The following is a 14098-nucleotide window of genomic DNA, read 5'->3' on the forward strand; positions in this document are numbered from 1 at the left end:
TGAAACTCCAAAGTTTCTGCAAGGCAAAAGACACTGTCTATAAGACAAAAAGACCACCAACAGACTGGGAAAGGATCTTTACCTATCCTAAATCAGATAGGGGACTAATATCCAACATATATAAAGAACTCAAGAAGGTGGACCTCAGAAAATCAAATAACCCCCTTAAAAAATGGGGCTCAGAACTGAACAAAGAATTCTCACCTGAGGAATACCGAATGGCAGAGAAGCACCTGAAAAAATGTTCAACATCCTTAATCATCAGGGAAATGCAAATCAAAACAACCCTGAGATTCCACCTCATACCAGTGAGAATGGCTAAGATCAAAAATTCAGGTGACAGCAGATGCTGGCGAGGATGTGGAGAAAGAGGAACACTCCTCCATTGTTGGTGGGATTGCAGGCTTGTACAACCACTCTGGAAATCAGTCTGGCGGTTCCTCAGAAAATTGGACATAGTACTACCGGAGGATCCAGCAATACCTCTCCTGGGCATATATCCAGAAGAAGCCCCAACTGGTAAGAAGGACACATGCTCCACTATGTTCATAGCAGCCTTATTTATAATAGCCAGAAACTGGAAAGAACCCAGATGCCCCTCAACAGAGGAATGGATACAGAAAATGTGGTACATCTACACAATGGAGTACTACTCAGCTATTAAAAAGAATGAATTTATGAAATTCCTAGCCAAATGGATGGACCTGGAGAGCATCATCCTGAGTGAGGTAACACAATCACAAAGGAACTCACACAATATGTACTCACTGATAAGTGGATACTAGCCCAAAACCTAGGATACCCACGATATAAGATACAATTTCCTAAACACATGAAACTCAAGAAAAATGAAGACTGAAGTGTGGACACTATGCCCCTCCTTAGAAGTGGGAACAAAACACCCATGGAAGGAGTTACAGAAACAAAGTATGGAGCTGAGATGAAAGGATGGACCATGTAGAGACTGCCATATCCAGGGATCCACCCCATAATCAGCTTCCAAATGCTGACACCATTGCATACACTGGCAAGATTTTACTGAAAGGACCCAGATGTAGCTGTCTCTTGTGAGACTATGCCGGGGCCTAGCAAACACAGAAGTGGATGCTCACAGTCAGCTAATGGATGGATCACAGGGCTCCCAATGGAGGAGCTAGAGAAAGTACCCAAGGAGCTAAAGGGATCTTCAACCCTATAGGTGGAACAACATTATGAACTAACCAGTACCCCTGAGCTCTTGACTCTAGCTGCATATGTATCAAAAGATGGCCTAGTCGGCCATCACTGGAAAGAGAGGCCCATTGGACACGCAGACTTTGTGTGCCCCGGTACAGGGGAACGCCAGGGCCAAAGGGAGGGAGTGGGTGGGTAGGGGAGTGGGGGTGGGTGGGTAAGGGGGACTTTTGGTATAGCATTGGAAATGTAAATGAGCTAAATACCTAATTAAAAAAAAAATAAACTCTCTCTTTCTCTCTCTCTCTGTGTGTGTGTGTGTGTGTGTGTGTGTGTGTGTGTGTGTGTGTGCAATAACAATCACTGGTTCAAAATGCCACTCTATTTAGAGTAAGAACTGGAGGGAAGGAAGAGAAGGCAGAAATGTAATTAACTTAAAATTTTTTCAAGAGAACAAACTAATTCTGAAGTATTCCCTTCTTGTTATGATATGTAACTGAAGACTTTTGCTTTCTTCCTTGAAGTCTACAATTTTATTAACGTCTCCATGATGTGAATGTATCCCAACATTACTCTTTCCTTGTCACTATAAAAGACAAATCATATTTAATTTTACTCTTTCAATTTTTGTAAGTAAATAGCTGATATTACAGTATTAGTTAATGTTGAATTGATTTAAAAACTGAGTATAATATAGCATAAAATAGGAGAGTCTCTAATCTTAGGAGCCAGTGCTAATTTTACCTGCTACATATACATAATTTGAATCTTTTCTACAAAACTAATCTTATTTTATAACTGTTTTCTGATACTGTTTAGTACAGATACTAATCTTTCTCATATCATGAATATTTCTTCAGTACAATTTTAAAGATGGTACAGTTAAATATTTAATATTTTTGGCATATAAATATAAATTGTTGCGACAAGATAATGCATTTGTGTGTGTGCCGAGAAACTCATCTGTACGTATACTTATTGTGTTAATAGCCTGGGAAGATAAATAAATCTGTGAGAAGATATATATTTTCTCAAAAATATTTATGTTTGAAATGGATTACCATGTCATTCCTGAACTTTGAAGATACAATAGGTGCTGTTAGAAAAGAGCAGCGGTGTTTTATGAGATATGAGCACTCTCAAAGAATAGACAGTAGTGTTCTACAGAGTTGATCTCTAAACTATTGTGTGTGGTGTCACCTCTAGTATATTTTGTACTTTTCCATGGGCTCTTCTCTTTAAATGGATGATAGATGTTTAGAGAAAACACACTTTATGATTTGAGAGACCATTAGTGAAATAGTGGTGTCAAGATGAGCAGAAGGCCCAAGACACCTTGGGCATTCTTCATATCAAAGCCTGGGATGGAACTCTCAGATCTTAAATATGTACATTAAGTATAATAAGAATGAAAAGGCCAAAGTATTGTGTCTAGGATACATAGGACAAAACAAGTTAATATTAACTGACCTCATTATAACAAGTATTTCTGTTAATAAACTTGGGTGCTTTAGAATAATAAATAAGCTGAATATGAATTATTCCTGGTGGCAAGGATACAACACAATAGCCATTAGATGTTCTCATTCTGATTCCACTGAAAATGGATTTATGAAGGATAAGACAATTGTCTTTGGAAAATTGATATATTACTGATATACTGCACATGCATATCTATGAGAATGACTAAAGTTAAAATTTATAATTTATCATAACTTTCATATTGGTAGTTGTGGATGTGAATGAACCATTACATTTTTAAAGAGAATAAATATTTCCAAAGTACTGAAACCAAAAGCAGTAGATTTGCCAATGCTGTTTTTGATGTGACAATTTATAAGACAGTATTTTGAAAATATGACATATGTGATAATGTGTTGCTTTTTGTTTAATATTTTGCTCATCAATATGTATCACATATTTATGAGTTCTTTCACAGAACAAACCTACAAAATTAATATATTTCACTGCACACTATCTTTTGGGAATAAAGTCCATCAGCCCTCCAAAAGTCATCCTTTGTGATAGAATTCTGAACAAAGTAAAAATATGGCCATAATACAAGCTGCAAGAGCAAATAATGCTATTACTATGCTATTACTATATTAATTTAATATATTGGTAAATTACTTTCCTTACATTTCCTTTGTCCTTTATGTGAATGTGAGGATTAAATCTGTTTCCTTCTTATCCTAAAAGTAGTTTCCATGTTAAATAAAATCACAATGCTCAAAACATAAAAATGTTCATAAAATAATCATGCACTTATGATAATTCTAGGAAATTTAAATAATGTCGAATTAAATGTTAATTATTTTTAATTATTTTCCAAAGAATGAGCAGAAGATAACATATAATACACATATTAATTACTTTTTGTAATCTAAACTAGTCTTTCAATGAGAATATTTCTGTCCACATATATACCAATCATAGAGAAACTAGAGAGGAGATTTAGCTGCCTTCTCTCCAAAGCTGTTGCGTTGGCATGCTGATTGTGGTGCCTATTAGGGGAGATGGGAAGGATAAATATTTTATAACATTTCATTTTGACTTTTTCCTTTGGCTGTGTAGAATTGTATTTTGTGGTATGTGGTAACCTTATGCTACTAAGAAGAAAGGAATCAATAGGTAAGAAAACTAACAGTTACCATTTAAAAGTATAGAACGTCAGAAATAAACCACATAGCCAAATTGCTAATTCTTTCCCACATCGTATTTATGCTATTTAAAGAAACACTTCTCTTTTTTTCTCCACTAGTAGGATGCATTCCTTCAGGTACAATCTAGAAAACGAAGTTGAAAAAAATGCTGAATCCACACAATAATTACTTACTATTTTTTTTTTTTGCCTTGCAGAAAGGTGAGAAACAACAACCAGTAGGTGTTCCCATACACATACAAAACACTCTTGAAATATCAAATAAATTCATTAGCTTTGATGAAGAAAAATGCATTTACCTTTGTAGAGGAGATACAATAAGCTGCTATTTTCTCCACTAAGACACTGAGATTGCTAAGGAAAATAACCATATGTGCTATTGTTCTAGGTTTAAGGACACTGTTTATTATTATTTTCATTTTCTTGCTTTCAAATATTGTAACATGCTTCTCCCATCCTTACAATCACAAATGAAAATACAGACCACACATATAATGCTAAAAGAAAACCATTGTTTCTTAGATCTTTACTAATCCTAAATACGATAGGGGACTAACATCCAATATATATAAAGAACTCAAGAAGATGGACTCCAGAAAATCAAATAACCCTATTAAAATGGGGTACAGAGCTAAACAAAGAATTCTCTACTGAGGAATACTGAATGGCTGAGAAGCACCTGAAAAAATGTTCAACACCCTTGATCATCAGGGAAGTGCAAATCAAAACAACCCTGAGATTCCACCTCTCACTCATCAATAGAAACCAATGACTTCATGAAATTCTTATGCAAACGGATAGAACTAGAAAATATCATTCTTAGTGAGGTAACAAAAGAACACACATGGTATGTACTCACTAATAAGTGGATATTAGCCCAAATGCTTAGAATACCCAAGATACAATTCACAGATCACTTGAAGCTCAAGAAGAAGGAAGATCAAAGTGTGGATGCTTCAGTCCTTCTTAGAAGGTGGAACAAAATATGGAGCAAGTATGGAGACAAAGTCTGGAGCAGAGACTGAAGCAAAGGCCATCCAGAGACTGCCCAACCTGAGCATCTATCCCGTATACAGTCACCAAACTCAGACACTATTGTGGATGCCAAGAAGTCTATGCTGACAGAAGCCTGAGATAGCTGTCTCCTGAGAGGCTCTGCCAGAACCTGACAAATACAGAGGTGGATGCTCATAGGCAGCCATTGAACTGAGCACGGGGTCCCTTGGTCCTGTGAAGGCTTGGTGACCCAGTGTAGGGGAATTCTAGGGCAAGGAGGCAGGAGTGGTTGGATGAGTGGGGGAACACCCTCATAGAAGCAGAGGGAAGGTGGATGGGACAGGGCGATTCCAGAGGCAAAACTGGAAAAGTGGATAACATTTGAAATGTCAATAAAGAAAATATCTAATAAAAAAATTGCAAAGGAAGCTTTCATGCCCTTTACAGTCAGGGGCAGCACAGATCATTGACTTTCATGTGGTTTCTGGTTTCAGCAGAGATCCAAAATCTTATTTTAGTTTGGTGGGGCATCCAATACCAATCTCAACATGACTCTTATTAATGACTGCAGACTCACAGTTAAGAATATGAAACGGGGGCTTTTGTAACAACCTCTCTCTCTTGCTTCACCCCCACCCCAAAAGAAATAAGCAGAAAAAGTCATGGGAGAGAAGGCTTAGGAAATGTTACAGGGATCTTGGTGTGTAGCTCTTCACAGTTGATGGCTTCTGATAAATTTAAGGGTGGGGGACTACTAGGTTTTCTTTAATGTGCTGGTCACAGAGAGGTTAACCAAGCTCCAGTGAGTATATGAGCAACACAAACTGGAAATTATTTCTTATTTTATTTTATCTTTTCTTTTCTCTTCTCTTCTCTTCTCTTCTCTTCTCTTCTCTTCTCTTCTCTTCTTTTCTTTTCTTTTCTTTTCTTTCGTAAAAAGGATCAGGAGAGATATGTGGAGAAGACTCAGAAGTTATCAGAGTACATTATGTGACACTCCCAAATAATCATTGAAAACATTCTGTTGAGGAGAAGGAATCCAGTTTTAATCAGTAATAGTCAGACAAGGTGAAGGGTGTTGTTTCAATTATCATGATTCCATGGAGACTTGCTTTGTGTTAAACTATATTGCCATTAATAGAGAAAGTTAAATCAGGTGCTGAGAAGAAGGTGCGTGTTGTGTTTGGGTGGCATGTTGTGGCCTAAGTGTCTATGAGGTTCATTTGTTTTAGAACACATACCACAGCTCCAGCATATATCTGTTTAGTTTTTGTTTCAATGGCCTGTCATTGGCGTGAGGGGGTACTGAAGTATCCCATTATGAGTGAGCGTCAATAATTGATTTAAGCTATAATGGTGTTTCTTTTATTAACTTTAATGTGTGCTTGTTTGGTTCATAGATGGTAAGAATTGAAATGACATCTTGGAGACTATTTCCTTCAATGAGAGTTATTTCTTCTGATTATCTTTTGTTTGATGTCTATTTTGTCTGATATTAAAATAGCTCCATTTATTTGATTACATGTCCATTTTCTTGGAGTATCTTTTTCATCTTTTTACACTAATGCAATGTCTATATTTGATGTTGAAGTTTGTTTCTTGGATGCTGCAGAAGGATGGGTCCTATTTTTCTTTCCATATTCTTAGTCTATATGATTTTATTATTTTAATCTTTTTATTTGTTTATATTTCAAATAATCTCTCCCTTTTGATTTTTCCCTTCTGCAAACTGCCCATCCAATCCTCTCTCCCCTTTGCCTCTATGAGGGTGCTCCTCCACTCACTCACCCACTCATCCACTCCTGCCTCACTGCTCTAGCATCCTCCTAAACTGGGGCATTGAGCCTCCACAGGATCCAGGGCATCCCCTCCCACTGATGCCAGATAAGGCCATCCTCTGCTACCCATGTAGCTGGAGCCATGGATCCCTCCATGCTAACATGATTGATGATGCCAAGAAGTGCTTGCTGACAAGAGCTTGGTATGGTTGCTCCTGAAAGGTTCTGTCAGCACCTGACTAATACAGATGCAGATACAGTAAACAACCAGACTGAGCCCAGGGACCCCAGTGGACAAGCTAGGGGAAGGACTGAAGAAAGCTATATACTTTAATTGAGGAGTTGATACCAATATTCTAAAAGATTTCAATGAGCACTATTTGTTGACTCCTGTATATTATTGTAGTATGTGTCTCTGTGTGTGTCTTTCCTCTTTTGATTTGCTGGTCAGGGATTATTTATTCCTGGGTGTGGTTAACCTCTGTTTGATTATGTATTCCCTCTAGGACTTTCTGTGTTGCTGAATTAGTAAATAGACATCACTTAAATTTGGTTTATCATAGAATGTCTTATTTTTTCCATGTATGATGATAGGAAGTGTTTCTGGTTATAATAGTCATGTAGTGTTGGCTGGTATCTGTGGTCTCTTAAAGTCTTTAGAGCATCTATTCTGTCTCTACTGGCTTTCTGAGTCATGAATGAGAAGTCAGGTATCAGTCTAATGGGTCTACTTTTGTATGTTATGTGTTTATTTTCCATTGCAGCTTTTAGTATTCTTTCTTTGTTTTTATCATTAGTGTTTTGATTATTATATACTGAGGGGCCTTTCTTTTCCAGTCAAATCTATTTGGTGCCTGTACATTTCTTGTACCTTGATAAGCATCTCCTTCAAGTTTTGTAAACTCTTTCTGTGACTTTTTTTTTTGTCTTGGTATTTTTTTCTTTTTTCTTTTTTTCTTTGATATTTTCTTTATATAAATTTCAAAGGCTATCCCGAAAGTTCCCTATATCCTCCCCCCTGCCCTGCTCCCCTACCCACCCACTCCCACTTCTTGGCCCTGGCATTCCCCAAGGAGCTGAAGGGGTCTGCAACCCTATAGGTGGAACAACAATATGAACTAACAAGTACCCCCGGAGCTCGTGTCTCTAGCTGCATATGTATCAGAAGATGGCCAGGTCGGCCATCACTGGGAAGAGAGGCAACTTGGTATTTCTGTGACTTTTTAAAAAAATATATTTTCTGTGCCACCAAGTTGAGTTTCTTTCTCGCAGCTCTATTCCTATTATTCTAAGAATTGGTGTTTTCACAGTGTCCCAGATTTTTTGTATATTTTGTGGCAGGATGTTTTCAGGTTTAACTTTTTCTTTTTTTCCTATATATCTGTCTTTTCTGTTGTGACTCGAATGTCTAAGATTCTTTCATTCACCTTTTGTATTCTGGTCATGTGGCTTGCTTCTGAGATTCATGTTTGTGTTCCTCAAACTTTCTTCTCCACCTTTCCCACAAATTGGGTTTTCCTTTACAATTCTATTTCATTTTTCAGTTTTGAACTATTTTATTTATTTCATTGGCCTGGTTGTGTTTTCATAGATTTCTCTTTAAGAGATTTACTAATTTCCTCTTAAGAATACCTATTATAATATGAAGACTATTTTAAGGACTTTGTCTTCTGTTTCTCCTATGATTTAATCCTGACTGCCCATATTATAATAGGGTTGCTGCACTCTTATGGGACATATTGACCTGACTGTTATAGAACACTAGCATCTAGGCTTTTGTGTTTAGGGAGACTGTGAGTCTAGGTGCAGATATTTGGTCTTTGTTCAGTTCTTTGTTTCTTTGCTTCTGTTGCTTTCTCTGGTGTATAAGAGTTTGTAGTTACTATGTGTTTTCTAGTGGAATTTTACATGGTGTGGCCATTTGGGGTCCGGGGCATCATAAATTTCTATGTTTTGAGGGCTGACATTTAGGAATGTGGATGGGCTGAGGGCCGTAAGGGGTCCACAGGTAGAAATAAAGCAAGCTGTTCCACCAGGATTGGCTTAGTCCCAGAGAATGGGGCAGCAGAATGAGGAGAGGCCACAGTATATAATCTGCTAAAGATCTGAGCATGAGAGTGGGTGATTAGGTTTGGAAGGGAGGGGGGAGATAGAAGATGTAAAACTTTCCTACTCTGGTCTACTTGCTTTTCTGGCAGATTGGCTGGTGTAATCCCAGGGAATGTCCACTGGAGTTGAGTTTGTTATAACAATGCAAGTGGAGAGGAAGGCTGGTGAAGGAGATCTTCCCAGCTCACTAGATATGGTGATGAAGAGTGGGGGAGTCAGAGTTCATCTTCCATAGAATTAAGCATGTGATTAGAGGATTAGTTTTATAGAAGGAGAGTGTAGTGTATATAGTGAGCAGGTGACATGATTCCTTGGTTGGAGTGGCCTGTGGGTTCCCAGGGAATGCTTGTTGGAACTGATATCTTGGATTAAAAATGAGCAGTAGGAAAAGATTTTGATGGGGAATATCTGTGTGACTCACTGGAAAGGGGTGTTGGGAGTGGAAGACTACAAAAAGTTATCTGCTACAAATCAGGGGCTGAGCCTAGAGGATTGGATTTGAGGAGAGAAGAAGAAGATGAATATCTTCAATTAGGTTTCCTCTTTCCCTGGTCAGAGTGCACTTTATTTTAGTATAATAATATTAAAGGTAAGCAGTATCTTAAAGGTACATTTATACCTAATGAACTTTATTGTTTTTTAAACATATCTACCTATCATCTCTATCTATCTATAATCTATCTATACATCCATCCATTTATCAATTATCTATCTATCTATCTATCTATCTATCTATCTATCATCTATATTTTTAGGTATGTGTAGGTATATAAACATTGAAACATGTATTTTAGAACAATAGAAAAGTTTACTATATTGATTACTTAGAATAAATGGCCAAAATATTAGAGAGTAATCTCAGATCTTTAGTTCTGCCAGTGAACTGCCAAGTTGTGATATTTGTCTAGAGTTTTCAAGTATGAAACACTTAGGTATCTTGACACTTGTCATTATAATTCACCAGTGTGAAACTCCTTTTAAGCCATTTCAAAATGCTTTGACAAAATATTATCCATAAATATCTAGTTCTAAAGGTGTATTGAAACATCAAGTTTTAATTGGCTATATAAATAATTTAATCTTGGCATATATTTAAAATACCTTTGGGTTTGCTTATTCTTCAAGTTCACCTGTCTCTGTTAATTATGTTACAAAATCCACAAAAATCTTCAAGTGTTATTTCATTATTTTGCTTCATTATTAAATATTAGTAACTGATTAGATCATGTTTACTATGTTCATATTTTAAACATTGCATAGAGAGTTTTCTTGTCTGACAAATAGTTTTTAAAAGATAGTTTAGAATGTTATATTTTTAAATACTAACACAGAACAGAATTTTAATTAGGATCTGAGCTTACTCTTTTGATTATATGTCTATGTGTTTGTATCTCGATTTTTCTTACAGCTGTTATTTCAAGAAACCAAGAAGGTCCAGGAGAAATGGGAAAGGCTGTGCTTATTCCAAAAGATGACCAAGAGAAAATGAAAGAGTTGTTTAAAATCAATCAGTTTAACCTCATGGCCAGTGACTTGATCGCACTTAACCGAAGTCTGCCGGATGTGAGATTAGAAGGGTAAGTTTGCCTGTGCAGTGAAACATTGTGTGTAAAGCTCCATGTTTTACAATTTCTCTTCTCACTATATGACTTTTATACCACATGGGTTCTGAAAGCCTATGAAATGCAATAACTGACTCTAGTTACATATGCTAAGAAATATGAATTGTTTTCTTTTCAGATAATCCAAATACATAGTAGAAAGGCATTGAAGATTCTGAAGACCGAATAGGGTTTTATCCATAGGGCCATCTTTGTTTTATTGTAACTTTCTGACTATCAAACATGGTATTTCATAAATTATTTGCATATAAACCTTCTTACAGTACATCAAAAACTTCATTTAGAAAAATTACATACCAGAACAAAATTAGCCAATTTATTACATGCTTATTTGACCCTTTGGTGTTATTCCTGCTAGGCACAGTTATAGCTGGTGGTAATGCACTTGTCTAGTATTATTGAGAAGCTGCCTCTAATTACCCATACCATGTGAAATATTTATTATGGCTTTAGCAATTTATACTGCTATTTTAATTGCTTATTCAGTTATCAACAATAGAAGTTATATTCTCTTAGATGTGTTTTTGTAATAAATTATATTGAAATTTTCATCCTGTTTGTGATAGACTGTAACATGCTCTAAAAGGTAAACATACTTTAAATATATGTAATAAAATCAGAGTATTTAGTGGAGGTTTTACCACCCCACAGTTTTGTGAAACACTCTCAGCATCAATAAAAGATATTTTTTGAGATTTTAGGTTGTTACATTTCCAAGTACATGACAGTTCACACTTCCTTGTAAATAGTCAATTGGTTTATTTTATTTTATTTTATTTTTTGGCTACACAATCATAATGTTCATGTAATGACATTATTAATGGAAGTAATGTTTTTCACTAATAATAGACTGTTTCATTAACAGGGGGTGATAATTATGTTATACTTACTACTTGTGTATTCTTTTCTTTTGTGAAACTGGTGTGAATAAAACATACTAAGATGGTAGGACTTTTGATTAGTACAAGATTCATTTGGTGAATAAATGAATGGATCTTCATATCACACTATTTGGTCTGGGATGTGTCGTTTAACAAAATCATAACTTTGACCTGGTCCCGTATCCTATCCTATAATTCCATCATTTGAGAGAACAAACCAGAAGGAGCTCAGATTTGACAAGAGCATAGATCAAGCTATAAAGTTACAGACAGACTTGGACATAGGAGCACACAGTGTGTCCATAATACCCTGGAGAAAGAAGAAAGACAAACGAAATCATGGGCCATGCACACCTTTGTTGATCAGAAAAATTGATATTATTAGATGGAATAATTATAAATTTGAAATTTATAGACTATATTTACTTCTCTGCACTTGCATTTGCTTATATGTATTTAGATGTTTCCATTTTAAAGACTTATGTGAATAATTTTCAAAATAATTTTGTGCACTTTAGATGCTATTTATTATTGTGTCACATTACTGCATGTATTTGTTTGTTTTATAAGCCATGGTGTGAAAATGTATAAATGTCATACTTCTAGATTTTGTAAAGCCAGGCATTTGGTTCCAATTTTTAGACTCATTACCTCTAGGTGTCATAAAATAAACTAAATTTTGTAACAGATCTATAATTGCTAAGAGAAGATAGACATGTTTGTTGGGGAAAAGAAAAAGCATAAAACCAAACAGAAACAGCAGCATAATCTGCATTTAAGATGTTTGAGCAATAAATATTTCTTTTTTTTTTAGGTATTTTCCTCGTTTACATTTTCAATGCTATCCCAAAGGTCCCCCATACCCACCCACCCCCAATCCCCTACTCACCCACTCCCCCTTTTTGGCCCTGGTGTTCCCCTGTACTGGGGCATATAAAGTTTGCAAGTCCAATGGGCCTCTTTTTGCAGTGATGGCTGACTAGGCCATCTTTTGATACATATGCAGCTAGAGACAAGAGCTCTGGGATACTAGTTAGTTCATATTGTTGTTCCACCTATAGGGTTGCAGTTCCCTTTAGCTCCTTGGGTAATTTATCTAGCTCCTCCATTGGGGGCCGTGTGACCCATCCAATAGCTGACTGTGATCATCCACTTCTGTGTTTGCTAGGCCCCGGCATAGTCTCACAAGAGACAGCTCTATCTGGGTCCTTTCAGCAAAATCTTGCTAGTGTATGCAATGGTGTCAGCATTAGGAAGCTGATTATGGGATGGATCCCTGCATATGGCAATCCAATATGGTCCATCCTTTCATCACAGCTCCAAATTTTGTCTCTTTAACTCCTTCCATGGGTGTTTTGTTCCCATTTCTAAGAAAGGGTAAAGTGTCCACACTTTGGTCTTCGTTCTTCTTGAATTTCATGCATTTGGCAAGTTGTATCTTATATCTTGGGTATCCTAAGTTTCTGGGCTAATATCCACTTATCAGTGAGTACATATTGTGCGAGGTCCTTTGTGATTGGGTTACCTCACTCAGGATGATACCCTCCAGGTCCATCCATTTGCCTAGGAATTTCATAAATTCATTTTTTTAATAGCTGAGTAGTATTCCATTGTGTAAATGTACCACATTTTCTGTATCCATTCCTCTGTTGAGGGGCATCTGGTTTCTTTCCAGCTTCTGGCTATTATAAATAAGGCTGCTATGAACATAGTGGAGCATGTGTCCTTCTTACCAGTTGGGGCACCTTCTGGATATATGCCCAGGAGAGGTATTGCGGGATCCTCCGGCAGTACTATGTCCAATTTTCTGAGGAACCGCCAGACTGATTTCCAGAGTGGTTGTACAAGCTTGCAATCCCACCAACAATGGAGGAGTGTTCCCCTTTCTCCAAATCCTCGCCAGCATCTGCTGTCACCTGAGTTTTTGATCTTAGCCATTCTGACTGGAGTGAAGTGGAATCTCAGGGTTGTTTTGATTTGCATTTCCCTGATGATTAAGGATGTTGAACATTTTTTCAGGTGTTTCTCTGCCAGTCGGTATTCCTCAGGTGAGAATTCTTTGTTCAGCTCTGAGCCCCATTTTTTAATGGGGTTATTTGATTTTCTGGAGTCCACCTTCTTGAGTTCTTTATATATATTGGATATTAGTCCCCTATCCGATTTGGGATAGGTAAAGATCCTTTCCCAATCTGTTGGTGGCCTTTTTGTGTTATTGACGGTGTCTTTTGCTTTGCAGAAGCTTTGCAATTTTATGAGGTCCCATTTATCGATTCTTGATCTTACAGCACAAGCCATTGCTGTTCTGTTCAGGAATTTTTCCCCTGTACCCATATCTTCGAGGCTTTTCCTTACTTTCTCCTCTATAAGTTTCAGTGTCACTGGTTTTATGTGGAGTTCCTTAATCCACTTAGATTTGACCTTAGTACAAGGAGATAGAAATGGATCAATTCACATTCTTCTACATGATAACCGCCAGTTGTGCCAGCACCATTTGTTGAAAATGCTGTTTTTTTTCCCCACTGGATGGTTTTGGCTCCCTTGTCAAAGATCAAGTGACCATAGGTGTGTGGATTCATCTCTGGGTCTTCAGTTCTGTTCCATTGGTCTACTTGTCTGTCACTATACCAGTACCATGCAGTTTTGATCACAATTGCTCTGTAGTACAGTTTTAGGTCCGGCATGGTGATTCCACCAGAGGTTCTTTTATCCTTGAGAAGAGTTTTTGCTATCCTCGGTTTTTTGTTATTCCAGATGAATCTGCCGATTGCCCTTTCTAATTTGTTGAAGAATTGAGTTGGAATTTTGATGGGGATTGCATTGAATCTGTAGATTGCTTTTGGCAAGATAGCCATTTTTACAATGTTGATCCTGCCAATC

At 36.9% G+C, this 14098-nt stretch overlaps 1 protein-coding gene across 9 annotated transcripts in view; it reads left to right on the forward strand.

Annotated features, from left to right (window-relative positions):
* The window catches only part of Galnt13 (polypeptide N-acetylgalactosaminyltransferase 13), a 682099-nt gene that overhangs the window by 286649 nt on the left and 381352 nt on the right, over positions 1-14098 (forward strand). For all 9 annotated transcript variants that reach the window (XR_374098.4, XM_006498088.4, XM_006498091.3 and 6 more), the window contains one exon: positions 10127-10295. Coding sequence is in view for 8 of the 9 variants with exons in the window: in XM_006498088.4 (XP_006498151.1) it covers positions 10127-10295 (169 nt within the window). In the remaining variant the exon portion in view is untranslated. The remainder of the gene's footprint in view (positions 1-10126; positions 10296-14098) is intronic.

The sequence above is a fragment of the Mus musculus genome, chromosome 2 (genome assembly GCF_000001635.26).
Source record: "Mus musculus strain C57BL/6J chromosome 2, GRCm38.p6 C57BL/6J".
Lineage (NCBI taxonomy): Eukaryota > Metazoa > Chordata > Mammalia > Rodentia > Muridae > Mus > Mus musculus.